The sequence below is a fragment of the Fonsecaea erecta genome (genome assembly GCF_001651985.1).
Source record: "Fonsecaea erecta strain CBS 125763 chromosome Unknown Scaff3, whole genome shotgun sequence".
Taxonomy (NCBI): domain Eukaryota; kingdom Fungi; phylum Ascomycota; class Eurotiomycetes; order Chaetothyriales; family Herpotrichiellaceae; genus Fonsecaea; species Fonsecaea erecta.
Genome location: NW_017387246.1, coordinates 3,696,730 through 3,722,383, shown reverse-complemented (window position 1 = coordinate 3,722,383; position 25,654 = coordinate 3,696,730). Strand labels below are relative to the sequence as shown.

The 25,654-nt window shown below is 52.6% G+C and overlaps 12 protein-coding genes across 12 annotated transcripts; 4 read left to right on the top strand and 8 right to left on the bottom strand.

Moving 5' to 3' along the window:
* Positions 1–1,216: 1,216 nt before the first annotated feature.
* Positions 1,217–2,350, bottom strand: AYL99_04603 (hypothetical protein; the record flags this gene model as incomplete). Its single annotated transcript, XM_018836117.1, has 1 exon — positions 1,217–2,350. One exon carries the CDS (start codon positions 2,348–2,350, stop codon positions 1,217–1,219), a length of 1,134 nt encoding a protein of 377 aa, XP_018695767.1.
* A 522-nt stretch (positions 2,351–2,872) lies between these two features.
* AYL99_04602 (hypothetical protein) lies at positions 2,873–6,166 on the bottom strand (the record flags this gene model as incomplete). The annotated part of the gene is made up of 7 exons (XM_018836116.1): positions 2,873–4,005; positions 4,063–4,367; positions 4,421–4,442; positions 4,490–4,616; positions 4,737–4,942; positions 4,997–6,037; positions 6,088–6,166. The coding sequence occupies 7 exons, from the start codon at positions 6,164–6,166 to the stop codon at positions 2,873–2,875; spliced, it is 2,913 nt and encodes a 970-aa protein (XP_018695766.1).
* A 693-nt stretch (positions 6,167–6,859) lies between these two features.
* AYL99_04601 (hypothetical protein) lies at positions 6,860–8,684 on the bottom strand (the record flags this gene model as incomplete). Its single annotated transcript, XM_018836115.1, has 5 exons — positions 6,860–7,763; positions 7,811–8,072; positions 8,126–8,305; positions 8,355–8,431; positions 8,539–8,684. 5 exons carry the CDS (start codon positions 8,682–8,684, stop codon positions 6,860–6,862), a joined length of 1,569 nt encoding a protein of 522 aa, XP_018695765.1.
* Positions 8,685–9,161: 477 nt separating this feature from the next.
* On the bottom strand, positions 9,162–10,481 carry AYL99_04600 (hypothetical protein; the record flags this gene model as incomplete). The annotated part of the gene is made up of 1 exon (XM_018836114.1): positions 9,162–10,481. One exon carries the CDS (start codon positions 10,479–10,481, stop codon positions 9,162–9,164), a length of 1,320 nt encoding a protein of 439 aa, XP_018695764.1.
* Positions 10,482–11,921: 1,440 nt separating this feature from the next.
* Positions 11,922–12,866, bottom strand: AYL99_04599 (hypothetical protein; the record flags this gene model as incomplete). The annotated part of the gene is made up of 1 exon (XM_018836113.1): positions 11,922–12,866. One exon carries the CDS (start codon positions 12,864–12,866, stop codon positions 11,922–11,924), a length of 945 nt encoding a protein of 314 aa, XP_018695763.1.
* An 832-nt stretch (positions 12,867–13,698) lies between these two features.
* Positions 13,699–14,022, bottom strand: AYL99_04598 (hypothetical protein; the record flags this gene model as incomplete). Its single annotated transcript, XM_018836112.1, has 1 exon — positions 13,699–14,022. One exon carries the CDS (start codon positions 14,020–14,022, stop codon positions 13,699–13,701), a length of 324 nt encoding a protein of 107 aa, XP_018695762.1.
* A 972-nt stretch (positions 14,023–14,994) lies between these two features.
* Positions 14,995–15,634, top strand: AYL99_04597 (hypothetical protein; the record flags this gene model as incomplete). The annotated part of the gene is made up of 2 exons (XM_018836111.1): positions 14,995–14,997; positions 15,050–15,634. 2 exons carry the CDS (start codon positions 14,995–14,997, stop codon positions 15,632–15,634), a joined length of 588 nt encoding a protein of 195 aa, XP_018695761.1.
* Positions 15,635–16,598: 964 nt separating this feature from the next.
* Positions 16,599–17,628, bottom strand: AYL99_04596 (hypothetical protein; the record flags this gene model as incomplete). Its single annotated transcript, XM_018836110.1, has 4 exons — positions 16,599–17,218; positions 17,274–17,354; positions 17,408–17,528; positions 17,587–17,628. The coding sequence occupies 4 exons, from the start codon at positions 17,626–17,628 to the stop codon at positions 16,599–16,601; spliced, it is 864 nt and encodes a 287-aa protein (XP_018695760.1).
* Positions 17,629–18,710: 1,082 nt separating this feature from the next.
* Positions 18,711–19,670, top strand: AYL99_04595 (hypothetical protein; the record flags this gene model as incomplete). The annotated part of the gene is made up of 1 exon (XM_018836109.1): positions 18,711–19,670. The coding sequence occupies one exon, from the start codon at positions 18,711–18,713 to the stop codon at positions 19,668–19,670; it is 960 nt and encodes a 319-aa protein (XP_018695759.1).
* Positions 19,671–19,745: 75 nt separating this feature from the next.
* On the bottom strand, positions 19,746–20,866 carry AYL99_04594 (hypothetical protein; the record flags this gene model as incomplete). The annotated part of the gene is made up of 4 exons (XM_018836108.1): positions 19,746–19,851; positions 19,924–20,069; positions 20,160–20,241; positions 20,274–20,866. The coding sequence occupies 4 exons, from the start codon at positions 20,864–20,866 to the stop codon at positions 19,746–19,748; spliced, it is 927 nt and encodes a 308-aa protein (XP_018695758.1).
* Positions 20,867–22,165: 1,299 nt separating this feature from the next.
* AYL99_04593 (hypothetical protein) lies at positions 22,166–24,010 on the top strand (the record flags this gene model as incomplete). The annotated part of the gene is made up of 5 exons (XM_018836107.1): positions 22,166–22,513; positions 22,582–22,748; positions 22,800–22,876; positions 22,946–23,743; positions 23,826–24,010. The coding sequence occupies 5 exons, from the start codon at positions 22,166–22,168 to the stop codon at positions 24,008–24,010; spliced, it is 1,575 nt and encodes a 524-aa protein (XP_018695757.1).
* An 885-nt stretch (positions 24,011–24,895) lies between these two features.
* Positions 24,896–25,486, top strand: AYL99_04592 (hypothetical protein; the record flags this gene model as incomplete). The annotated part of the gene is made up of 2 exons (XM_018836106.1): positions 24,896–25,094; positions 25,269–25,486. 2 exons carry the CDS (start codon positions 24,896–24,898, stop codon positions 25,484–25,486), a joined length of 417 nt encoding a protein of 138 aa, XP_018695756.1.
* Positions 25,487–25,654: the final 168 nt, after the last annotated feature.

The window sequence follows — 25,654 nt, the reverse complement described above, 5'->3', positions numbered from 1 at the left end:
CTGCTCTGTTTCTGCTGCTGGTCTTCCCAAAGCGTGTGCATTGTCGGACTCGATTCCTCTTCGTGATGGTACGTCATTTGGGCAACCTACAACTTCGCCTTTGCGTACGGGGAGCACGTCCGCTGGGATCGAAAGTGCGTGCCTGAGGCCCAGTAGTCTCGCGGCGAAGGTGACCCTGTGAAATCCAGCGCTGTGGGACCGACCCTGTCGCCAAAGATTCCAGGTCTCTTGTTCCTGTGCCCCTTCCGTTCTTGGAGAGCAAGTGGCTGATTGTCTCTAAAGAGGCTCGAAAGAGGACAAAGTTCCTCCTCCAAGAAAAAAGAAATGGGAGATAATCACAGCTTCGTCGATAAGAAGCGGAGCCACTTGAGTCGGAGGAACGGTAGGAGCTGGCATTCTCGCTTCGGTCCAGTGCGTCCACCATATTTTGCTCTCTGAGCCTGGAGTTGGAAAGCCGCTGAGGAAGCCAATATATCAGCTCGTTGATGAGGCAAGCGATGAAGGTGTGAGCCGCTGAATCGGTCATGGAGCGAATACAAGATCCGCAACAAATTGTCCGGCTCTTGGTCGTCTGGATTTCTTGGTTGAAACTCCTGGTTGTAAATCCCCATCAAGAGCAGGTGGAAGATTAGCATTGGCAGCCAGGTTGTACTGTCAGGAGGAAGTAAGTGAGAAGCCGGCAGAAAAACAAAAACAGGGCCGGTCTCTTCGTGACCGACATTGTCAGAGAAATCTGGCCGTGACCCGTTCCCAGCATCTGAGTGATGATGTGAGAAAACCTTTAAACAGCTGCCCCAGTGTCAAAGGTGATGATGGCCAGCTCGAAGCTTCCGCAGCAGCCATTGTATTACGTGGCCCACTGGGAAGAGACGGTGTATCAAAGCGATGCCTCGAGAAGCCAGTAGGATAGACTGATATACTCATGCTTCAGAGATGGCGTCAATAGACGGAGGCTGATCCATCGAGAGGGCCACGAGTAGACGATGTCTTCTTCCCTAGAGGAGCTCCTGGAGTGAAGTACAGCAGAGACATGTGTGTGCAAATGGGAATCACTGACCGCATGGATGAAAAGGTGTGTTCTTTTCTATTGAAACTGTTCTTCTAAAAGCGTCCACAACGCGACGTAAACCAGCAAACTACACATATCCTGCAATCCTTTCCCTGCCTGATCATACATAATCATCATCACCCCCACCCGAAGCCAGCATGTAGCTGACTACGCCTGGACCGTACCCGGGAGGACTTCCGGCGGCCCAATGGGCGGCCGACTCGCGGCCAGATTGCACTGACGGAACAACCTGACCTCGTCCTTGCTGAAGGCGCCCACGACGCTGTGCAGGACACCGTGATTGTTGAACAGCACACAGTCGCCTTCCTTCCAGTCGTGCGCGTAGACCAGCTCCGGCGCGATCCCGGGGCGCTGCAGATCGTGCACGATCTCCCGCACCTTGGCGAGGTCGTCGATGATGGTGCCGTCAGCGAGGTGGATCTTGCGCACGACCGATGGATGGATCTGCAGGGCGAACTTGCCCGTGACGGGGTTCTGCCAGGCGAGCGGCTGGATCTGCACGTCGGAGGCGTTTTCGATCGGCGGGAGGTCTTCGACAGGCACCTCCTTGCCTTCGGAGACCATGCCCAGTCCGTCCGGGCGCGATTTCGCAGTCGAGATCCACACGTAGGGATGTGGTGCGTATTCCACTTTGGAGGTGAGCACGAACTCCTTTTGCTCCGGCGTGAGGTTGTCAAACATGGTGTACCCGGACACGAAGGCGGTGGTGCCCAGGGGGACCTGAAGGGTGTCGTCGCTGCCGTCATCGTAGAGAAGGGTTTGCGTCCGTCCGGAGGGGACCTTGACAGCAAGCAGGGACGTCACCAACGGTGGTTGCAGACCCCCGTACAGTGCGGCATCGATGTGCCAGCGGTAGAAGCGGGTGAAATCTAGGTCCTTGTCCTCCGGAATGACGGTCTTGTGGAATGTGCGGTGATGAGGGTGTTTCAAGGTGATGTCCTTGAGGCCTTCGTACTCGGGTACAAAGCCATTGCCAATGACCTGGACCTCAGGCTGGTGAGGCACCGTTTTGAGGTCCGGATGAAGGATCGACCGCTTGGCATCAATGGTCTTACCGTGGCCGTAAGACATCGCATCCGGGTCGAAGCGGCGTGTCAGCTCGGCCTGACCCTTGGGTGTGAGATGTGACTGCGACTTCACACAGATGACATTGTAGGTGTAGAGGGCGTTGCGGAGGGCCTCGAACTCTGCGTCGGAGAGATTCTCCAAGTCCACGTCGTCGACAAGAGCTCCAAACTCAGGTCGGGCCGGGGTAATGGGCGAAACCGTGATTCCTGGCATGGTGATTTCTTTGCGAGAAGGTTGGCTGTATATCTTAACTTACAGCGTGAGAGCTTTGGATGAGCTGAGACATGACTGCCAGCGGACCTGGAAGGTATATATATCCATGTCCTCTGGTGATGTGTATCTCTTCCTGCGAACGATACACATCGTGTTTACTGGCTGTGTCAGCCTCGTACAAGGCAGAAGACGTCTTCTCGGCGGGTACCTATCTCAACTTGCTTGGAGATCGTCCATTTCATTTTGATTCGATGCTGATGATGTATGCGCTGAGATAAGAGCCTCTGGGAACAGCCGGTATGTCGCACAGCGCGCGGCCATCACCGAAAGAGGGATTTCGGGGGCGAAGGCGAAAAAGAGGAAAACCTGGCGAGCTGACGCCAAGACCCGAGGCTTGTACGAGATCGTACACGCTAATGGCGGCTTCCGCCAAATTGCCTGTTTGGGGAAAACTCTCCTGCTCTCCTCCGAGGGTATCTATCATGTCAGTCGTATACACATCTGTAACCCTTGATATCCCGTCTAGGTCTGCATCATCTTTGACTTCCTCAACCCCAATTTGGTTGATAGCTTTCGTGTACTCCTTGAGAATACTCCTTCACTTTTCGTCCTTTCCGCCGATATCTCTGTGGGCGGCGACGAGGTTGTCTGACGCGTTGCCGGCGCGCTGTGGCTACTGATGGTCTTGTCCTCCAGGCCGAAAAGATCGTCTGTCGTCGTAGCCGTACTGGTGGCTGATGCCATCCCAGACTGCACCGCCTCCTTCTCGCGGATTTGGGATGAAATTTCCACCACTGCTGGAAGCTCGACAGGCAGGCTCCCTCCGCCCGGCAGCTCAATGGGACTCGTTGTTGCGTCGAGCTCCGCAAGTACCTGCCCACCAAGCTCTGGGACCACCAGCCTGCCGTCGTCTTTCGCTGGTTCAGACTTCTGAAACCGGTTCTTGTAAATAATGTCTTCGAGCCCCGGGCGAAGCTTGCTGAATTTCATTCCCGCAGTTACCTTGGTCAGAGGTATCAAGCGATCGACTTCGTCATGAACATGCTTCTGTAGTAGGAGCTCTTTCCCAGCAAAAGTCTTTGTCATGGCTGTCGTGTAGTAGACGGCCGCATCTTCGATCTGCTTCACTGAAACGTACTTGCCCTGGTACCGGAATGCTCGCTCGAGGATGAGAATCATGTCACAAGCACATTTGAACAACATCCTCGCCGTTGGAGGGACGGCTAGGATGCATAGTGATAGCGCAAGGGCTCCACCAGCTCCCATTGTGCCGACAATGACACCTGCAGTCACCATGCCGACTCCGACAAACTCTGCTAGTGAGACAGTCATAAATTTCTTGAGATGACCGAGCACCACCCTGGTCATGATCTCTTCCACTTCCTCTGGTAACGCCTTGGGGAATCCAAAACATTGAAGGATATGCTGACACAGGATTCGCGCGACAGTCGGCGTGCCTATCGCGCCCGAGAACGGCAACGGCACCATGGCAGTGCGGACTGCGTGGAGGCCCAAGCGCATGCATTCTGTGATTGCAGAGTCAATCTTCTGCTCGACATCGACGACTTGTGCGGCAACTGCGAAGATTCGGACCTTTTCATCTTCAATCAGATCTAGAGTTTGCGTCAAAAGTCTTTTAACTGCCTGGTCGTCGTCTACCAATCCTAATTAGCATTCCAGGACCACGTGGGACGCTGACACAGGGCACTGACCTTTGGAGAGACAGCAGCACCCATCTGCCTTATAATGCTTGATTCGAGAGAGCTCCTGGCGGAGTGCCACAAACTGTTCCTCCGCCAATCTATCCGCTTCTTCGTTTGCGAGCCGCTGTGATTCGCGGTAATTGCCCGTCTCTTCCATGTACTTCTCCAGCAATTGCATCTTGCGGAAGGCAATCAGCTTGTCCTTTTTGGTCCCAATCACAAAGACCGGCACGTGGTTGGAAAATTGTGCAATAGTGTCGAAGGTTCGCTTGTCCGCCTCCTCGATCCGGCTGATATCCGAATCAACGCAGAACCTGTCAACTTGGTGAGCGAGTCGAGCTCTCCGATCTGACGCCAGACAACCCACCATATTACGTGCAGCGCCTCGGCTGGATCTTTCTGAAATGCCCGATGGCGAAGGAACTTGGCAATCAACTAAGTTCTTTTTCGCTCCCGGCTTGCCATCCTCTGGAGTCGTGGATCATGAGCCCAGGGTTATTGGGAGATTCAAAGGCTTCGTTGATGTCGTGATTTCCTTGTTTGTAACTGTCGGACTCCTCGGTCTAGAAAAGATTGTTAGTCTGACGCTTTATTGAACATGTTGATTGAGAAGAGGCAACCATTTCAACCCCAAAGATTTTGTTTATCAGAGTCGATTTTCCGACACCCGTCTTCCCACAAACCAATATTCGGAATGCCTTGACGCCGCTTGCCTGCAACTGTAATCCCTCCAGCCACGGAGGGATGGCTCCCCCTTCCTCCTGCAAGCAACGTTCCCGATAGTCGGCGAAATCTTTCTTCAGGGACTTGAATCGCGACTGTTCGTAGAACCGCGGATATCTGTCGAGGACGCAAAATACCGAAGGATGAATTATCGTTCCGTAGCTTCCTGGAGGATTGTTAGAACCATGCGCGTGTTGAAAGCATCGATCACGCTATGTACCATCATCACACCATCCAATGATCCCCTTTGAATTGAAAACTTTACGCGAGCTGTTATAAAGTGAACTTGAAGAATTGATCTGCAAATTGTGGGTTCGGTTGTCATCGGCAAAACGTCCATGCAGAGACTGCAAATCGTAGAGGCTGACTTGTATGCCGTTCGAATGGGATATCTGCCATTCAATCTTTTCACTGCCGTCGAGCTTAGGTACCTCGCCAGCGTACTGAGGAAATGCCAAAGAGAGGGGATGTTCTTTTCCAACAGTCCGTGGCTGCTCCTGCTGGGATTGAAGAGCGAGTCCAGCTCGCATGCTTTCGATGAGTATCCATTGCAACGGGTACAAGGACAGGCCATCATCTCGGGTGCCACCTCCCAGATCTTGGTTCGAGCCCATGAACCACGCCTGAGTAAAACTCCTTCCCGGCATATCGTGAGAAGATGGCGGGTCGAAGACCTCGGCATTCAGTTGAGAGCGAGTCTCATTGAGAGCCAAGGCATGTCGCAAATTCTTTATGGATGGGACAAACGAGATGTCATGCATGTGACCTTCGGCAGTATACTTGACGGTGTCCAGGAGGCCAACAAATTGTATTGCCGGTGGCCGAGTCGTATGCGACCGAAGAAACTCAATCATCTTGGGCCCGTTCCTGTTATCATCCTCCTTTCGCGCTCTGTAGACATCCAGTGCCGTCTGATAGAGTGTGTCGAAGTATCTCAATGACGTGCTTTTGGGCAAACACAGGGTATTGAGCAGTCCGGCCACCGCGCGCACAATGAAAGCGCCTCGGCCGAAGCCATAGAGGAAGAGCTCATCCTGGGGCTCCTCCAGCGTCTCGCATATGCCACGAGCAATGGATTTGATCTGGTCTTCGTAGTATGGTGTCGCCACACGGGTCTTCAACCTCTCTATCAAACTGGGGCCATCAGAGACGGCGTGATAGTAGCGAACACTCTGTTCGACCGTCCGACCATGTGTGTCAATGCACAAACCCTCGGGGATGATGCTTTGGATTCGGAAGATGTTACTAGGGTTGCCGTCTCCTTGAATTTCGTTAGTTTGACTCCATGAAGGCACTGGTATACTCTCGCACCTGAAGTTCCATTTGGCCCGCTGTACTCTTCAGCGTCCACACAGACAATCAGGCGCTTCACATGCGTCCTCGCGGACATTGTCGGAGGGAGGAGCTTCGGAAGAGATTGGGTGAGGGTCAGTTGCAGCAAATGTGCAACCTGTCATGGTTTGAGCTGCAATTGCATGTTAAGCATCGTGAACGGCGGTAAAGGGCAGCGAAGCCCTCAGAGCAGTCCAGCTAACTGGGGGTTGGAGAATTGCGAAAGCCATGGCGGGATCAACGGGAGGCCTGAAATCAAACCAGATCGTCAGGATGCCCCGCTTCCTCGTAATGTGATCTGGCGGTGCCTGGGTATCTACATGGTACGAGGTACTCCATACGAAATGATAATTATCCCGTGCCCGTAGAAGCTCTGTCGTGCCTGGCACACCAGCACCCCTGGTGGCGCTGTGATCAGTTAATCAGGGGCCATTGTAGGCACCGGCGCCGCTAAACTGAGGGCATTTGACGGCGTCCATTGGCTCGTGTCTCCTCTTACGGGGGCTTGAAACCCTAATCTGACGGTCGGCGGAGCTTATTCGGCGCCCACTGTCAGCGCAGCTGCAGGCAGTCACTCTCCGTACCTCGTATTGATCGCACAACGCAAAGGAACGACCGCCAACGACTCAAGGCTGGATTGTCTCATTCTGTGATTAAATGGGCCCATCCCAAACGTGGCGAGAGAACGAAATATGTCCATACTTTGCCTTCTCAGGCTCGAACAGAGCCCCATTGAGCTGGGAGACATTCTTCAGGCTTTCTCAACCTCTTGCACGCCCACTCCACCCTTCGCCGTCGATGCTCCGACCTCAATGACCTCGACTTTGGCCTTGTCTCCCTCCATGATCACAGCAACTTCTTCGAGCGACGGGCCCCGTGTCTCAGGATAGACGAAGAAAATCACACTGGTTTCCACGGCGAGCCACACCACGTACACGATGTAATATTTCCATGTGATGTCCTGGAGCCCTATGGGGTTGACGAATTGGTTGAAGGAGCTGCCGCCACGGGAGAAGAACTGCGTAATTGCCACGCCCTTGCTCCGATGGATAAACGGGAAGATTTCGCAGATGAAGATGTAGGTGAGTGGCATCATGAGGTTGTAGAAGCCGTAGTAGATGAAGATCAGTGCGACGACAGCGATTGCAGCGTGGTGGTTGGTGTGATCCTTTGCGTACACCGCAGAAGCCGCAGTCCAGCACGCAAAGAGCACTGTCATGCCGCTGTACGAAATCAAGTACTGGCGTCTCCGGGGAAGGATGTGAGCAAGCAGAGCACCGGTGACGCCAGTGACCAAGTTCCAGCAGGAAAGGCCGAGATTGATCTCATTCTGAGTCCTCTTTTTGGTGATTCCAACCGTGGCCAGGACTTTGCTCAGGTAGTAGCTGACGAGGCCGTTGCCTGACCACTGCGAGAATAGGCCGACACAAGCTGCAATAAACACTCGCCGTCGGTTGACACTGGATGTCACAAGCTCTTTCCACGGCCTCTTGGTGCTCTCGATTTCCAAGCGGATAGTCTCGCGGATCTGCTGGAATTCTGCTGCGACCAATGGACTTGACCGATCACCTTCCGCGTGGTACTTGATCAAAATCTCTAGAGCTTCTTCATGGCGGTCCTTGGAAATCAAGAAACGGGGAGACTCCGGGATGAACCTGAGAACGTCAACCTCTCTGCAGAACCTAGAAGGGGGAATTCCTACCAGATGAATGTGAGTTGCAACGACGAAGGCAAGAGTTGCAACAGTGAGGGCAATCGCCAGCTCCAGTTACTGTCCCAGGAATATGTTCCCAACGTGATGCCAGCGGCCAATATCGCTCCAGCGTACCAGCTTTCGTTGAAAAGACCCGTGATCACCGAGCGTTCTTTGGGATATGTCAGCTCGGCGATGAGCTGGGATGCTCCGCTGATTGCGTATACAATTCCCATTCCGAGGATAATTCTGGCCACCAGGAACATGGCAACTGGTTGATCGTGTTAGCAGATGAAGGATAGAAGCGGTTATTTACCGACTTACTGTCAACTGCTGCAGCCTGCAGGACTGCGCCGATGACAATGATCACACTACCGAACACGATACAAGGCTTGCGCCCAAAGCGGTCATTGACATAAGGGACGAGTGGTACCGCCGCCACGGCGCCAATAGAGAAAGCTGCGGTAATCACACCCAAGAGGGCGCCGTTAGGGTTGTTAAAGTCTGGTGCAGTGTGTTAGGTTTGAACTCTTTCGAATGCTGATGAGCCTACACTTTTCCCAAGGCTCGACAGCCTGAAGCCCATTGAGCACGCTCCCATCGAACCCACTTGTGGCTTCCACTCCGAGCCTTGAGTCATATCGAGATTAGCGTCTTGTCGAACCAGCAAACAAATTTCTCGGATAGTGAAACGAAACGGAACAGCTCGGCCTGGACTTGAGAAGGACGGCACTTACGCGGCTGGAACAAGACACAGATAGAGACGTCGAAGGTTCTTCTTCCTGTACCATGGCGTCTTGTCTTGTGCGACTAGGTGGGAGATCTCAGAAACGTTGGCGACGTCCCTGGCAGAGACATCATGGCCGGCGACTGCTTTCGACATGGTGGCTCTATCCCTGGGGACAGGGTTCGTCAACTAGATGGGACTCAAAGAGAAGCCTTTCGCTTTCAGAAAATGATAAAGTGGAACTGCCTTATGTATGACGAGCATGGGAGCCTAGGAGGACCTTATGTAGGACAGAAAGTATTGGCATTTACTCCTTGACGTATCTGCCGAACCAGATAGACCACACGACAAATTCATGGAGCTCAGCCTTGTCGCCCCGTTTCCCCACGCATCCCCACAGGTCCCCAAATGATTGGAGTCGACAACGAAAAAAAGACCGATACCAAGAAAATGAATTTAGGCAAGAAAAGATATGAGGCAGAAAGGCCTCTGAGATGGTCTGAGGTGCCGGGAAGTGCCCGACTATCATGCCCTGCTACATGTGCTCGTGGGAAGCGGAACATTTTGAATGGCCGTCACCATGGACGCTGACTGTATTGTGTTACCGACACCGGGTTCCCGCCTAATCTATTGTCAAGTGGGCTTCGACGCAACGGCGGCGTAGTCGGACATGATCTTGTTCAACCCCTCCCGCTGCACGCAGTTATCGAAGCTGAAGCTCCTCGCTAGCTCCTCCAGGGCGCCTTCATCCTTGTCGCGAAAGAGCTCGGCAAATTCCTGGCAGAATGTCTCCGCCAGGAAGGTCTGCAGGACGGCGCGTTCAATGTGCCTCGCAGTGTTCCACGTGGACGGGTAGACGTTCTTCGCTGTGGGCGAGACCGAGTCGATCCAGCTGATGAGGGGCAGCATCACGTCGTCGACTTCTTTGGACGGATATTTTCCCCATGCATCCAGCTGCAGCCGCTTCTTCTTTTCCAGCATAGGCTCGACCAGTTTGTTCCAGGCCGAATCGGGCGACGTGTACACCATGCCCTGGAGGCCAACGTCTTTGAAGAGCCAGATTGACCACGGGATTTGGAATTTGTCGTAAATGCGCAGCTGCTCGCCTAGCATGTTGTATCGCTTTTGGTTGATTTCTTCAGCGTTTTCGTCCCACTTGGGATTTGCATACACGGGACCAAACTCGCCATTCCAAATTGCAGTCTGGTGCTTCCTCTGAAACTCCGACTTACGCATGAATTGCGCCTCTAGTCTCGCCTTCTGCTCAGATGTGCCTTCATATGGACGTCCGGTGGGAAAGCCCATCATGCTGTAATCATGTAGGGCATAGACACAATTTGGGAGCACGGTGTCAAAGCCCTTCCATTCAGCCGCAAAGGTGTTCCCATCGAGCCACAGGATATGGTCTGGATCTACAGCTCTGATTGCCTTCTCCAGTCGCGCGTAAAAGGCGGGCAAGCGCACATGTTTGGGGTCGCAGGGTTCATTCATGGGGTTGTATCCAGCAATCCAGGGATTCGCTTTGTAACGGCGGGCGAGCTGCTCCCAAAGCCACACGGTTCGGTCCTGGTGGTCCTTGTAATCCCAGAACGCCGCGTAACTTGTCGTGTTGTCTGAATGCCAGCCAGGGCTTTGACCGCCGGGAACAGTGTGCATATCGAGGATGGTATAAATGCCCTCTTTGGCACAGAGGTCAATTACCCGATCTAGGTGCTTGAAGCCGCTCTCCTTGAGGACCCGAGGGTTCATATCATCCTCGAAGTGTCGGTAGTTAAAAGGAATACGAATGCAATTCAGACCGAGCGATTTGAAGAACTTTGCATCGGCTTCTGTGAAAAAGTAGTACAACCATCGATCGAAGAAGTAGTCGTACTTCTCCTGGCCCATGACGTCCAGCATCGCGGCACGTATACTTGATTCATGGCCGGGATATCCAATGATGAAGTTTTCCATGCTTGTCTTCTTGTTAAACGATGAAAGCTGAAACTTTGGTGGAACTTACTTGAGCCATCCTCCTATCGCACAGCCTCGTAGAATGACTGGAGTTCCTCCATTGTCGACCACCTGGGTGCCTTGTACTTTGAGTATTCCTGTCGCCATTGGTGAGGCTTGTTTGCATGCAGCTGATCAATCCGGTATCTCTATCTTAATGCGGCCAACAATGTTCGTTGGGGAGTGCTGTGTCTTCATCGTGGAGTTCTCTTACAGAGGGGATGTATTCTTCAATTCATGCAAGGCTTGGAGATAGGCGAATTTAGCCTGAAATTGGGTGTGGTCGGCCAGGGCAAGGGCGGGGGAAACGTTGAAAAGAACTGCCATCGGCGTCGAACTCCGATTCAGCCGAAAAGTCTCATGCCTAGAAACCAAGATCCACCCTCTCACGGGCTTGGTCAACCGATCTTCTGACTGTTTGTCCATTGCGCGGGACAGAGAGAAAGGCAGAGGGGAGGAAGGACGTCCGATGAGCCGCAGAGGTGAGAGTTCGAGAGTCGCCAAGACTGATGTTAGGCGCTAACCCATTGCGGAAGGCTTTGTGAGTGACTGGCACTCGTTATTGCTCCCACTGTTTTTTCAACCTGGTAGTTTCCTAGACAGGTCGATTCAACACGTTAGTCGGAAGAGATTTGTTTGATCCGCCTTGGGTCTGGAACGGGCTCCAATGGTTTTGCGGTACGTCATATATCGTACTCTACTGGCGAATAAAGCTAAAGTACTGCGTCGCGTCTATTGCTAGGGTGTTCACAGCGCATGGAGGAGATCTTCGCTCACGGTGAATATATCTGAATCTGACCAGCATTGTAATCGCTCCTGAAAACCCCGAAGTCTTACAAAGCAGGGGCGGATTCGTGGATTGACGCTCTCTCCATTGAACCGGGGTGCAACCGGAGTAATGTGAAGGGCGCAATGACCAGGTCTCCATCATGGGAGAGATTTACGAAAACGCACATGAGGTGCATATTCGGCTCGGTATTGGCGATGATGATATCACTCATACCATTGAGCATGTTGGCCGATTCTTTGCACTGATTCAGGAGCTGAATATCGTCTGTAGAGGACGTCTCACGAAATGGCGCGCCCTGAACCAGCTAAGTACCAAACGTTTTCATGCCTGGCACTGTCTATTTATGTTTCTCCATAATGTAGTTGTTTCTGATATGTAATATACAGTGGCTCTGCCCGGACGGGTCCACTTGAGAATCGAATGCCCATTTCACAGCAAGATCACTTCATCCCAGTACTGTAAACCAACGACCGTCTCAGTGATGGTCTCGCGGTCAACCTGGGAGGTAGCGAAGAGCTAGAGTACCCTGAGAAAGCGTTGAAACCAGTCCAGCTGTGGTCAATGTCCAGCTCCTTGCCCTCAGCCCACGAAGCCAACTCAGGTCACCGAGGTCACATGCTTGGGACAATGTCCCAATCCCTTATGTCCAGCACGATCATGTGTCCCGGAGCATGCCCAATGACAGGACCCTCTAGACCAGCTTGTCTGACTGCCTCTTGCGGCGTGACGCCACATCCCCAGAAGATAGGGACATATTCCTCAGACTCACCACCTCCAACGCCCGGAGTCAGAAGCGAACCGTCAGGCAAGACGGGGCTGTCCCCGAATTCCGGCTTGTTGATGTCCTTGATCCCAAGCCGGGTGACGGCATCCCATCCCCAGTCGAGGGGCTCGCCGTGGGTTGCGACATATACGCGCGTGATGTCTCGCACCTTTGGGATGTCTTTTTTTCGGTACGGTCTCATCGAAACCACATATGTGGACTGACTGAAGACACCCGCGGGGCACAGAGGGAGACTTGTACGGTACATGGGTACATTCCTACCATGCGCGATGTGGGACGGCATCAGGCCTGCGGCTGTGAGTGCGGCTTCAAAACTGAACGAACACCCGATCAAGAAGCCGACATGGTCTTCGGTCCACACGTCGCCAATGTCACCACAGTGAGATCTCGCCAGCTGGCCGTCTTCATAAACCATGTACTTCGGGAAGTCATGGCGCAGGTCGAGGTCCTTCGCCATATCTTTTCCATTCAAGCCAGGCACGTGGGATTTCAGCTCATCCCATCTCCCGACTTCCGTGGATTCGGCCAGCAGGGGACACGGGACGGGGTTCCTCTGACACAACAACCTGAAATCCGCGGCAAACTTCGATGGCATGGCTATGAGATTTGCCTGCACATAGGTGGGAGCGGCGCCCGATGTCTGCTTGTCGTATGCACCGTCCCTCGCAGCGAGACGAATGTTTTCTCCTGTCTCGCTGATGCTTGGCTGTGCCATGACGCCTTTGTGCAGACCCGGCTGGTCAGTAGCCTGGTCAAGTGCGATCGGGGCCATCGCAAACGATGTTGAAGGAGTGGCCGAATGACTCGTATTGAGGTTAGATGATCACCTACAATGCCCTATGACTTAGCATTCAACTTTTGCTCCATATGCTGCTGCTCTTCAAGGTAGGAACGCAGTCATAGACATACCGAAGCGAAGGCAATGCACTCTTGGTCTCCTGCTGAGCAAGGTCGCTCTTCTCCGGTCGTGACCTCTATGTCATACGTCAATGGTACAGGGATTGGCACTCACACTAGGAAGAATATGGTAGTTTCGTCAGTTTGATAAAGCACCGTCCTTCTCGGCGTGGAACGCTGGACGCTTGTCATCTTTGTCCTCTTCTACACAGACCTCGACGTCTCATTTTCTGATACTCTTGGGTGTTTATGAAGTTGTTCGTCAATTGTTGCGAAGTATGAATCTAGATTGTCTTTGGACTCTTTGCCCGGTAGCCATCCGGCGAGCTGGCCGAGCGAGTGAGTGAAGAATGGGATAAACAACGTCGAATGATTCTCCATTACACGGCTGCTCGCCGCCAGACTGTGCTGCGTGCGGTGAGACGAGGTCGAACTTGTGCTCTCCTCGGGGAAAGGACAACACCGAGTGTGGCACGATGGCAATTCATGGGCACTCAGTGCATGCGAGAGCCCCTTAGCAATCAGCAAGAGGACAAGGAAGATCTCCTGCGCAGTGGAGCCGGGAACATATTCGGAGTATCTCTCTAGAGCATCTCTCTGATTCTTGATTGCTCTGTCATCGCTGTTCGCACCAGACTTCTTGTTTCAGGACTGACAAAACCATCTTCTATTGACGTCCCATCATCTCGCGATCCTCGAGTTCCGCCCTAAGAAGTTCCCACTAGGTCCCCTCCGAGGAAAACGGGAGCCTTGTTGCAGAAATTCGCGATATCTCCAAAGACAGGTTTTGCGTCCTCCGAGGTCAATGCCGCACCCAGCTGTTCGGGCGAGTCGAAGATCAACGTCGCACCGACACAAAACTTTGGCTTTGCGCCGTCTGCACCGGGCTTATATTCGAGCACCTCCCATCTCTTGAGACCGTGCTTCTTGAAGCTGTCCATCACGAGAGGCATGTGAGTTTTGAGGTAGTAAGACATGTCGAACGTGGTATCGTCGTCGTTGGGGTAGAGGACTGTTGCGTGGAAAGGCATTTTGAGAGGTTGTCTGGGAGGAGAGATGTTGGTTCTGCAGAAGATTCCTGTCGGAGAATGTGATCAAGTCTGATTTCTTATTTTCGCTGGTGCTGTGCTCAGAAGAAGTCTGGATGCTTCACTCAGGACGAGGAACCCAGCTGATGTTTATATCAATGTCTCAATCGGTGCGGGGAAAGGAGCTTGGAAGCTTGGACGAGGGGCGGTTCAGGTTGGCTGAGGCGCGACATGGACTTGTCGACTCGTTCATCCCGACGATCCAATCGCCCGGCACCGAGGTAAACTCTGCTGCTTCAGCTACTTTGATAGAGCGTCACCCACTCAATGATCTAGGTTTTCGGATTTCCATGGCATCTCCTCAACCATGGGTGGGCAGAACGGATTCCTTGTGCACTAGTCCGTGCCGAAAGAACGCTCGGTAACGAGCCGACGTTGGATCTCATGGCGCTTGTCTGTGTTAGCCGGGATCAAGAAAGTGTTTGCGAGCGAAAGGACTTTGGCGCTTCCTTATGGCGAACAAACCCCTTCCGTGTTTGGCGTTTTTGTGCTCAGTTTGGCAAGCGTTTGTGCCGCCGAGTTGACATGTGCCCCTCAGCGGCTGAAGAGGATGCGGGCACCGCGCCATTAGCACGTCGTATACTTTTTATAACGGGGGCATTACTATGCATTTTCTGTGAGGTTGCGGGCAGTAGAAGAGACGAGAAGGAGGATCATGAGGAGAAGTGGAGAGGAATTGAGGAGTGAGGCTCGGGTTATGTATGCAGCAGCTGGATTGACACGCTTTGGAGATGATAACGACATCGTCGCCTGGTGAGAGCCTCATTAGCCTCACTAGCCCTTATCGATAAGCCTCCCTCCCACCTAATTTTTCCCTCGCACCTTTGGCGTCACGGATGTGATATTCATGTGCACGTTCTCTGCCACTCTGGGTGCTACGACACACCTGTAGACGGTACACGTCGTTTGCATGCAATGGTATGTCGAAACAGTCCCTTCGATACACTGATACTGACCAAATTACTCCCAGGCTCCTCTTCGTAAACCCTCGTCGCAAAGCGTACGACCTCTAAAATCTATCCTGAAACGAACCTCTGAGTCCGGCGGGTCGAGTTCGGCCCCCAAATCTGAATCACTCTTCCCCTCTTCAAAGAAGGACAAACGTCGAATAAAACACGCCGAACTCATGAACAAAGTCGCAAAATCTACCGCCAAGAAAAAGCCCAGACGAAGGCGGCCGAACAACAAACTTGTGACGACTCTCGATGCCCTCGCAGCTGCTCTTCCAGACGACGACGAGCTGAACACATCAACAGATGAGCGAGCTCGAGACCAAGTCAATATAATTAGGCGAAAGAGTATGAAATCGCGGCCGGGTGCGTTGAAAAGGAGGGAGAAACTCGACAAGGGCGAACGAGATCGATTTGCGAAGAATATGGCGCAACTTGCAGCACCAAAGCCCATCAGTGGAGGTGCGGCTGAGGCCGCTGGCAGCGGTGTGGGTGGGCAAGATACCACTACTGCCATCCCGTCAACAAGTGAGAGATGGGCAGTTCTCAGGGGTTTCATCTCCCAGACACTGGAGACAAGACCTGGGTTGAAGAGCACGACTTAAGAGATGCAAGCATTATTTTACCGACGTCCTGACTGTGGTTTGAATTGTGACATTCACAATGAACGGAGCCCTCTGGCCGTATGCTGCGGCCTTCCTCGAGGAGACATGCTACGTTACTGACCCCTCTTGTCACGAGAGCGAAGCTCAAGTTGGATGGCCGCCGAATGTTGCTCGCATTCCCCCAGGAACACAGCTGATCGCTTCGATCTCTATTGCATTCAGATATCTCGAAATTTAGTTGGCTGGCTCAACTTTCATCCTCGAGTTGGTCACTTGCATGTCTCCGACATATTAAATGGTCAAAATGGAACAGAGATGCCCTACGGAGCCGGAGTTGCCATGACCATATGCTCTCACATGTGGGGTCCAGGACAACCGATATGGAGAACGTCGACACCATAAAAGAACGAATAGGGGCCACCAGCCAGATAGTGCGCTAATCGGCGTGCCAATCGATCGAGCAACAGTGACCACTGATGGGCTGAACCAGCGGGTGTTTCGGTTGTTTCCCAACACCAATTTCATCTTCGCCCGCTGGGAGGAAACCTTCCCACTATGTCCGGACGATCAGCCTCACAGGGACAGAAGTGTGTATCCAATCCAGAACATCTAGAATGAGAAACAGCTCTCATGTGTCTATATCGACATTTTCGCGACAGCAAAGGCTGGCTTACCTCTCGGTGCAGACATGATCGACGTCGGTCATTGTCTTTTGCGCCCTCAATTGTGGATTTCTCGCTCAACTGGATGCATCATGAACGAGAACGAGGAAGTGGTGACATTGAAAAACCTTCAGGGTACGCCCACCAGAACAATCGCGAAGGCTATATGGGAGCACCTCGTGGTCTATTACGAAACGGTAAACATTGACTAGCATCCTTTGCATCCAACGGATTAGATTGCGGATCTCAAGGCCCCAGTTCACAGTTCTATTACTGCAGTTGAGACTTTCTCTTTCATCCTTTCAGCTCCGATCGTCTGCAGCAAAGATATTGTTCCAGCGACCCCTGAAATGTTTCTGTGCACCTACCCTGCTGATCAGTGCTACTTCTTCCTCTGACAATGATGCATTCAGAGCGAGCAGATGATCTTTCATGCGAGCTTTGTCGGTTGAAGTTGTCACCACTGCAATATCTTGCTGTAACGCCCATCGTATCAACACAACAGCTGTACTAATTCCATGTTTCTTTGCAATGGACAGCAATTCACTGTCAAGTGGCCCCGGACTCGCTCTCACTATTGGTGATAACGGTGAGAAAGCAAACGTCTGTATGCCTTGTTTCTTGTGGTACTCCTGCAGCTCGATCCGTGGGAGGTATGGGTTCAATTCGATCTGGTTGCACGCCGGTCTTATCCTTGCAGTTTCCAATATCGACTCAATGTGGTCCCCGGTGAAGTTCGAGACACCTATGGCGCCAACTTTCCCGGAGTCGTATATAGCTTCGAGCTCGGCCCAAGCCACCTGAAGATCTGTCTTGGATTTGGCAAAGTAAGGGTAATGAAGCAAATACAGGTCCAAATAATCAACACCTAATCGTTTCAAAGACCGATCAAATGCTCCTGGAATGTCCGACATAGTGAAAACTTTGGACCATGGTCAGATCTCCCACATGCAGCGGGTGGTTGGGACCACAAGTACCTTTCCCGGTAATGTAAATCTCTGAGGCAGGCACTCCAGATTGCTTTATTGCATCTCCAACTTCCTTCTCCGTGTTATAGACTGGTTACAGGTGAGTGATCAGGATTCAATTTATCGGTTGCTGCACTTCTCACGCTCAGCCGTGTCAAGGTGGCGGTAGCCCGATTCCAGAGCCTCCTTCACAACCTCGATCAGACCGGTGTCGAGAGCGTCTGGATCCTCCTTTCGCCATGTTGAACCAGTGCCAAACGCCAACTGAAAAGCACGGTCAGTTTAAAATCACAATATTGCAGGCCAATTTTCGCTGGATTACCATAAAAGGGCCATCCAAAGCCTTCTGCTGGTGGGCAGACATCTCCTCTACTGGACGGTCCGAGAATGCTTTCCCCCACTTCAGTCTTCAGTGAGCGAGCGGTACCGGTATGAACATCAAAGTCAAATGCAGAGACAGTATATACAGATCCAAGCCAGTGGGCTCCCGCCGACTCATAAGGCGTGGCGGGCTACCAATACCTGATTACTCTTCAATTTTCTTCGTCTCCAATCTACACCACCGATTGGGTAGCAGCACCAGACTTATCTTCGCCGCTGTGACCGGTCACACGGGCTAGATCATCTGCCCAGGCCAAGGGGAAAAGATACTCTGACACCATCATCAAGGAGATCAACTCGGTAGTGGGATCGAATGCGAACTCCATCGGACGAAGCTCGGCTTTTGTTCTGATATACGTCTACACCTCAGCGCATATTACTATTCAACCAAAGAATATCGAGCACTTAGTCATTTCCCTCTATCCGCATGAAAGGCTTCGGCTTGTCCCCTGTTCCTGCTGGAGGCCTTCTTGCGCCCCTTCGAGCCAATCTTTTAGCTTGTCGCTGTTTTGTCGTGGCGAGCGAAAGTATTCCAACCACCACTCCCCTTATGTGCCGATGAAGTTGCCAGGATGGTGGCAGGGTACGGAACCGCGAACCTTGGCCCGTTTCTATTTTCTCTCCTGTGGGTGAGTGGGACCGCATATTTTCGAATTGAGAATGTTAGATGCGAAATCATAAGGATTTCTATTGCTACAAAAGTTTGATCACCTCCTAATGCCACTCATACCCTGTAAGTGTATGCAGGTATGACAAGACGCCAGACTGAATATGAACGCCCTTGCTTCATCAGCAGGGAATATCACCGGGTGAGGAATACGATGTCTGGTCGTTTCCTTGTTCCATACGGACTTGCGTTGCTTGGTCATCACAGTGGCCGATCAGGCCTTGTTATGCTTTGTCGATTATAACGCATAGCGAACTGCTGATGCAATAGAAGCGCCTTTGGGCACGCCTTCTATAAATCCCCAAGCAAAGATTTCACGAGGCCTTTTTACTGCCACTGGCAACTTCTTTGACTGAAGGGCTTTAAGACAACTGACGCACTTCGAGGCCGCCCTAACCATGTTCCAATCAATCCTCCTTGTCGGTGCAATAGGCGCCGGAAGCTTTGGCGACTACGTTGCCCATGAGCTTGTCAAGAATCCAACTCATTTCACTCGCATTGCCTTCCTCAACAATACCGAACGGCCCGCCGACGAAGTCAAAAAGGCTCGGATCCAAGAGCTGAAAGCCAAAGGATTTGAGGTCATCGACGCAGCCGGCTATGCTTCTCCAAAGTCCTACGAAGGATTCGACTGCGTGCTGAGCTTCCTAGGAAATCATGGATTGTACCTCCAGCCCACCATCATCGACGCGGCCATTGAAGCCGGGGTCCGCCACTTCTATCCCAGCGAGTACGGCGCCGATATCACCCACGGCCAGAATTGGACCCAGCGCTACTACAAGTACAAAGTCCTAACGCGTGAGCATCTCGAAGCCAGAGCTCGCGACACTGCCGATCTGGGATGGACATACTATCTGCTGGGCCGGTTGACGGAATGGTCCATCATCTCCCACTTTGGTTTCGACAATAAAAACGCTAAAGCAAATATCTATGGCACGGCAGCAGGGAGACAGAGCTTGATCGGCGCCGCGGATAGCGCAAGATACCTGGTCGAGACGTTGAAAGAGCCGCTTTCTCCCAAGGCCAAGGGAAATCGACGCACATATCGCATCTCCGGGACCAATATCACGTACGCGGAAATCTTCGAGATCCTCGAACGAGTCACGGGCAGACAATACGACGTCACTTACCTGGATGTGGAGAGCGCACAACACGAAGAAGCACAATCAAAGACCGCTGGTGACGTCGATGCGGAGCTGGCGGCGAGCCACAAACTGATTCAGGGAAGGGAGGGGACTCTTCTGCCGCGACCCTGGGACAACGATCGCTTCCCACTGATCCATCCCAAGGGTGTTGAGGAGACACTCCGCGAGGCTTTTGCATCTGAGCGCGCAAAGAAATGGTTTGGCGTGCTATGACCGTTCACGAGATGCCGCACTCTTGCATAGTGGACGTTTCATGCTGCTTTCTCTATATACCTAGCCATCATTAGTTTAAGTCTGCAGCTTCAGCTTCAACAGATCCTTCTCGAGAATCTCGTCCCTCTTTCTCCAAAGCTCTTCCATATCCCACGGTGCGTTGACGTATCGTCCAGCCAGCCTGTTGCCTGGAGTTAGCTTTATGCGGTCCTCTGCGCGATAGCATAACGTTGAGTGGAGCATAAAAACATACCATTCTCTGCGTTCTCTCGTCAGCCAAACTAGTGTGTCTGCCGGCAGTTCTGGCTCGGCGACCAGAAGGTGGTGCATATGCTCCGGCATTGTGGTTCCAACCTCTGTCTTTACGCCGCCGGGATGGACGGCGTAAGCCAGGAGACCCTAGAATAATCGTAATGCCGTCGTGCGTCAGCGGTTGCCACCATAGAGCAAGGGACGAAATGGCATGACATGACAAGTGAAAGCACACACTTGCTCTCCATATTCCTTCATGAGGAAGTCATTGAACCGTATCTGCGCCGTCTTGGTGCCCTGGTATGCACTGCCCCCAGCCCTGTCGATGCAGTCACCCAGTCAGCAACATACCCTTCTTTCGCTGAAAATGCTTCTTCATGGAAAACGCACGACGTGGTCAATCCTCCCGCGCTGGAAATCACAATCATGGTCTTGTGCTGCCCTTTCAGGAGCAACGGCAGTGTCGCCCGGCTGACCAGATACGTGCCCTTGACGTTGACTTCCCAGGTCGACCACCAGTCCTGGACGTCCGTCTCATGGATGGGCTTCCACGTCTCCATTCTCGAGGCGTTGTTGATGACCACGTCCAGCGTGCCGAACTCCTGCTCCACCGTCTTCACGGCTCTGTCCACGACCGCCACATCGGTTGTGTCGACTCGCAGTTGCAGCACCTTAGGCGGGACTTTGCGCCCTGCCTGTTTTGCTGCTTCGATGACCTCCCGAGCGACACCATCAAGGTCCGACCGCGCCAGCAGGGCGATGGCCGATGCGCCGGACTTTGCGAACGAGATGACTGTCGCGCGTCCAATGCCCTTGCTGGCCCCGGTCACCAGGACCTTCAGGTTGGTCGCGTCTCCTTTGAGGGGGTTGATGAACTCGTAGGTGTCGTCGTGCCTTGTGGCCACGAAATGGAAGCCCGCTGGGATATTGGTGATTTTCGACATGATTCACAAATGCAAATGGGAGAGTACCAGGCAGAGAGGCAGTCTGATTCCTTGAGGACCTACAGGACCTTCTTCTGCCACTCACACGGGCACATGTATATATACATATGTTTAATCAATCTCTGTTCAGTTTCAGTCCCAACGTCCTACCGGAATCCGGGGTTATCCCTCACCGACCAGCCTTGCGCGGTGCCCAAAGCGGACATGGCCAGGCTGTTATCTCCGCCTATCGCCTCTTGGGGAGACAGAAACTTGCCATATGCAGCGTAGCTAGGAGAGTGCGTCATTAGAAGAGGAGCTCATCTCGAATGATACTATGCAGTTCAAGCTTGGCAAGAACTGCTGGAGAGGCAAACAGCTGTGACTGAGTGAACTCGAACAGAGACTCAATTGATGATATCAAGAAAGATGGCGTGCATGCATTTTCTATTGTGCGAAGGTCCCCCCTTTCATTCAATTCCCGACTTTGATGCTACGTGCACTTCCCCAACTCCGGCCTAACGTCCGCTAAAGAAGCCCTGCGTCGTACACTAGCCACTGTGTCCTACCCACAACACATACCTGATGAGGCTCGGCCCTCTATCTCGTGCTCGGTCTAGACAGCCTAGTATACGAGCGCATGCCGACCGAGCTCCACCCTCTAAAGCCGCTGGAGCCAACGATGCTGCTGCCCATCACGGAGTTTGGAATCTACCATGTCCTCAATCTCCAGGGTCTTGGGGATCTTGCCCACAGATCACGCTTTCAACCTTGAAACTCCTAAAAAGCAGCTCGACATTGGTTTGTTCAAGGTGTGACCATCTGGCGTGTTATTACCCACCATTGATCTTCCCCGTATGCTTACATGGGTGGTCAGCATGGCTTAATTAGCACTTCCCGCTGCGATTGGATGAATGCCTGTTTGAATCGATGGTTAAGATTGGGTACTGCTCACTATGCTTACACCAAAGCGTCACTTTCGGGCGCCGAGGCATGCCGCCGGGTTTTTAAAATGCCACAACCTGTCACCAACGGAGCGGTATCGACAACTTGGCCAGTCAGCTTGCCCAGAAGGATGCCTCGTTCAGACGCCTCAAACTTACACAGGCTAATAAAACGAAGCAAGGGCTGGTCGTTGATCACAGATCAACCAGCCTATCAACGCACAGTTACTCAATGGGCGGGCATCACGGTCAATGTTTCGACGCCGCTCTATATAAAAGATGGCCTCACCACTTCGCATGTATGATGCTAATCATGCGGATTCATAAAGCAGTTCTAGGAATTTCAAGGTGCTGAGTTCTTCAAGCAATCTCCAACATGTTGTGGTATCTTGGTTTTGCCGTGCTGGCAATAGTGCTTTACCTTCCGCTCGGACTCAAGGGCCAATGGCCAGACGGGCCTCAGGGCATACCGTTCATTGGAGTCTTACCGGACAAGAAACTAACGCTCAACCAGCAGCTGAGCAGACTGGTACCTCGATATGGCGACTTCTTCTCATTCAACATGGGCCGGTCCAAAGTGATTGTCCTCAGCAGCCCAACAGCTGTCGAGGACTTGATCATCAAACGAGGCCAGAAGTATTCCTCACGTCCTTCCTCATCGGCTCAGGCAAAGATCGTGGCCCAGGGAAGGTTGGTCCAGATGGAGTATGGGGACGAATTCAGAGTAAGCTGTGCTGAGCATACATAACACAGCCATGTACACCCGCTAATGCGACTGCTCTGCACGTCCAGAAACATCGAAAGGCCATCCACGGTCTCCTGGGATTGCAAAACTCGAAGATCTTCCTACCCTATCAGGAATACGAAAGCCGGCAGACTCTGAAGAACATGTTGGAAAACCCCGGTGCATTCTACACAGAGGTCGCACGATATTCGGCCAGCGTCACTTTCAGTCTTTTGTGAGTTTGTCCTTGGCCTGTGGACTGTGTATAAACACTCACACGAGTCAGACTCGGAGCTCGCTTCACCCGCAGCGATACTCGGACTCCCGACGCAATCCGCACCATTTCGTATGATATGTTTCAGAGTATGATAATGACAACAATAATGATGCATCACGAGGTTGAATGGCAACATACACTAACTTTGGTCTCAGAAATGCGTCCGGGCTACTGGATGGCAGATTGGATCCCGCTCCTCAACTACCTCCCAGACAGCCTCGCACCGTGGAGGGCGAGTGCACGTAAGGTCTTCGCGAATATCATTGGATTCTGGGGCGTGTTCTACGACTCGATTGTGGAAAGGACGAAGAAGGGCAACGCGCCAGACTGTTTCCTGAAGCGGTTCTTGGAAAGCCCTGAGATCGACAACTTCTCGGATGTTGATAGGCGTATCATTCTCTCCGAGCTGCTGGCTGCAGGCTCCGAAACCACCGCGACCACGCTGCAATGGTTCTTCAAGGCCGCGGTGCTCCACCCGGAATTCGTCAAGGCGGCCCAAGAAGAGCTGGATCGAGTGGTCGGACCCGACCGTCTTCCGCTTTGGGAGGACCGAAGCAAGCTCCCCTACATCGCCGCGACCATTGAAGAAGTCCACCGCTGGGCCTCTGTTGCGCCTCTGGCCTTCTACCGAGCCACGAGTGAGGCCGACAACTACCGGGGCAAGACGATCCCCGCGAGGACTACAGTCATCTACAATGCCTCTGCCATCCATCACAACGACGAATACTACCCCGACCACGAGAAGTTCATGCCGGAGCGATTCCTGTCGCCAAAAGACCCGCGATACCTGCCGCAGCATGCTCACGCCCCGAGCCACTATGCATTCGGCGTCGGGAGGCGAGAATGCCCCGGCAAGCACGTCGCAGACGCTTCTCTTTTCATTGTCATCAGCCGGCTCCTGTGGGCGTTCGACATCGCCCTGGGTGCCAACCCATCTCCGAGTGACGAAGTTGGTAGGTTTCGAGTTCCCCCAGGTTTACACCCCTTGTATTACACACAATTCATGGGAGACTGACCAAAGACGCTTCTGTCTAGCCGGGGCCATCCCGATCTTTAGACCCGTCCCCTTTGCATGTAACATCACCCCTAGGAGCAAGAAGGTCGCGGACATGATCCTCGCGGAAGCCGCGGTCCAGGACCCGAGTTTGCGAGTCGAAGACGCCGCGCAGTATGAGCAGAGGATCTTGACGTTCTTGGAGCAGCAGCAGGTCGGGGCGTGAGTGATTAAACCGGATAACACTCAGCATGGATGGTATTGCCATCGAAAGAATGCCTATCAGTGGCCGATGAGGATTATATGTTTCTTCTTAAGGAGATGGAATAGAGTAAAGGAAAATAGAGAATGAACAACCAGATTTGACGACCGCTTTAGTCTGATATTCGAACTAGTACCAGCCAAGAAGATTTGCAGGAAGCGTTGACGCCGTATACTTCGTATTTGTTTGGTGGCATACTCTGTAGTTATCTTGCAAGGTCTTCTCGTCCGCTTCCACGATCATTTGGCATGTCCCTTCGAGAAGCGCGAGAGTAACTCTGCCAAGGATCTATATTGCAGACAGCTCTCGCTGAGCTGCTCCAAAAAGTTGCCTCAAAGGCCCCCAGGCTTTGGGATGGGACCCGCCTCACGCCAGGCAGTCAAACGACCAAGTACCGAAAAAGGAAATACATCCTATACAACTAGGTATTTCTACGAAAGAAGCAGGAATTTTCATGATAACTCAAGAGTCCCACTAATAGTCGAGGTCGTCGCATGCATGCCCCATGCCGCCCGCTTTTCGGATCTGCACTGCCCTGAAATCTCCGTGCTGGGGGTCGAGGTTGAGCTAGCCTGCCGCAGAGTGTCAGATACTTAAATTCCCACCATACAATATTACTTGTTTCGGTGGTGGGATTACAAATTGAGGTTTGTTTCTGGGACCAGATGTTGCGGCGCTACACACAGATCGACCAGCTCCAGCGTATACATAAAGAGCTCGAGATGCCCAAAAGATGTGAACTGGGACGATGATGGTAGTGGTGGAAGTACCTACCGCTCAGCAATTCATCTCTTCACTGTCTGCCGAAGGCTGTACTGTGTGGAATTCGTCCCAGCGATAATATCGACAATGAAGATACTGTATCAGATCTTGATCGTCCTTCTTTCAGCCGGAGCCTTCTCTCACGCTAGACCGACAGCAGACGAAAACCTAGCATCGAGAGCCCTTGCAGCCCGCAACAACTGGGAGGCAGTCTTTGGCTTTTATTCGTCTAGCACACAATGCCAAGTGGCAACCCAGGTCTTTACCGTCGGCACATTGAACGAATGTAAGACAACTCACGCCTCCCTGCCAAACATGTAAGAGTGCGTGGTGTGTGTGTGTGTGTGTGTGTGTGTGTGTGTGTGGCAGATGCACCCCGATTGTGAAAGATGGCGTCGTCTTTCTGACGCAAAACGATACCTCCCAAAAGCACGAGATGCTAACACGGAGGTCCATTCAGGCCACAACCTCGCCTCGCCAGCACAGTCATGGTCAGCTCTCGAAGTAGGGTCCGAGATTGTGAACGATTACATATGGGTGTTCGCCGGGCCCAATTGCAACAGCGGCGGGCTCAGCTTCTATCGCCTGGGCTATTTGAATGCACCGGATGATTGCATCTTCAGGTCGGGTGGCACGCTGATCGAGTCTTTTCTCATCACGAACGGGCCTTTTGTCTGAGAATATTACAGAGATTGGATCGGGAACAAGATGGAGGATCTTCGCGGATCGCTTGGAGGCGTCTACTATGGAAGGGGGTAATAATACCGCAGTCAATTGTTAGTCGCGACAGTCACCGAAAGAATAGGCTTCCGAAGGGTAATGGGACGGCTGTCCGCCTTGTGCTTC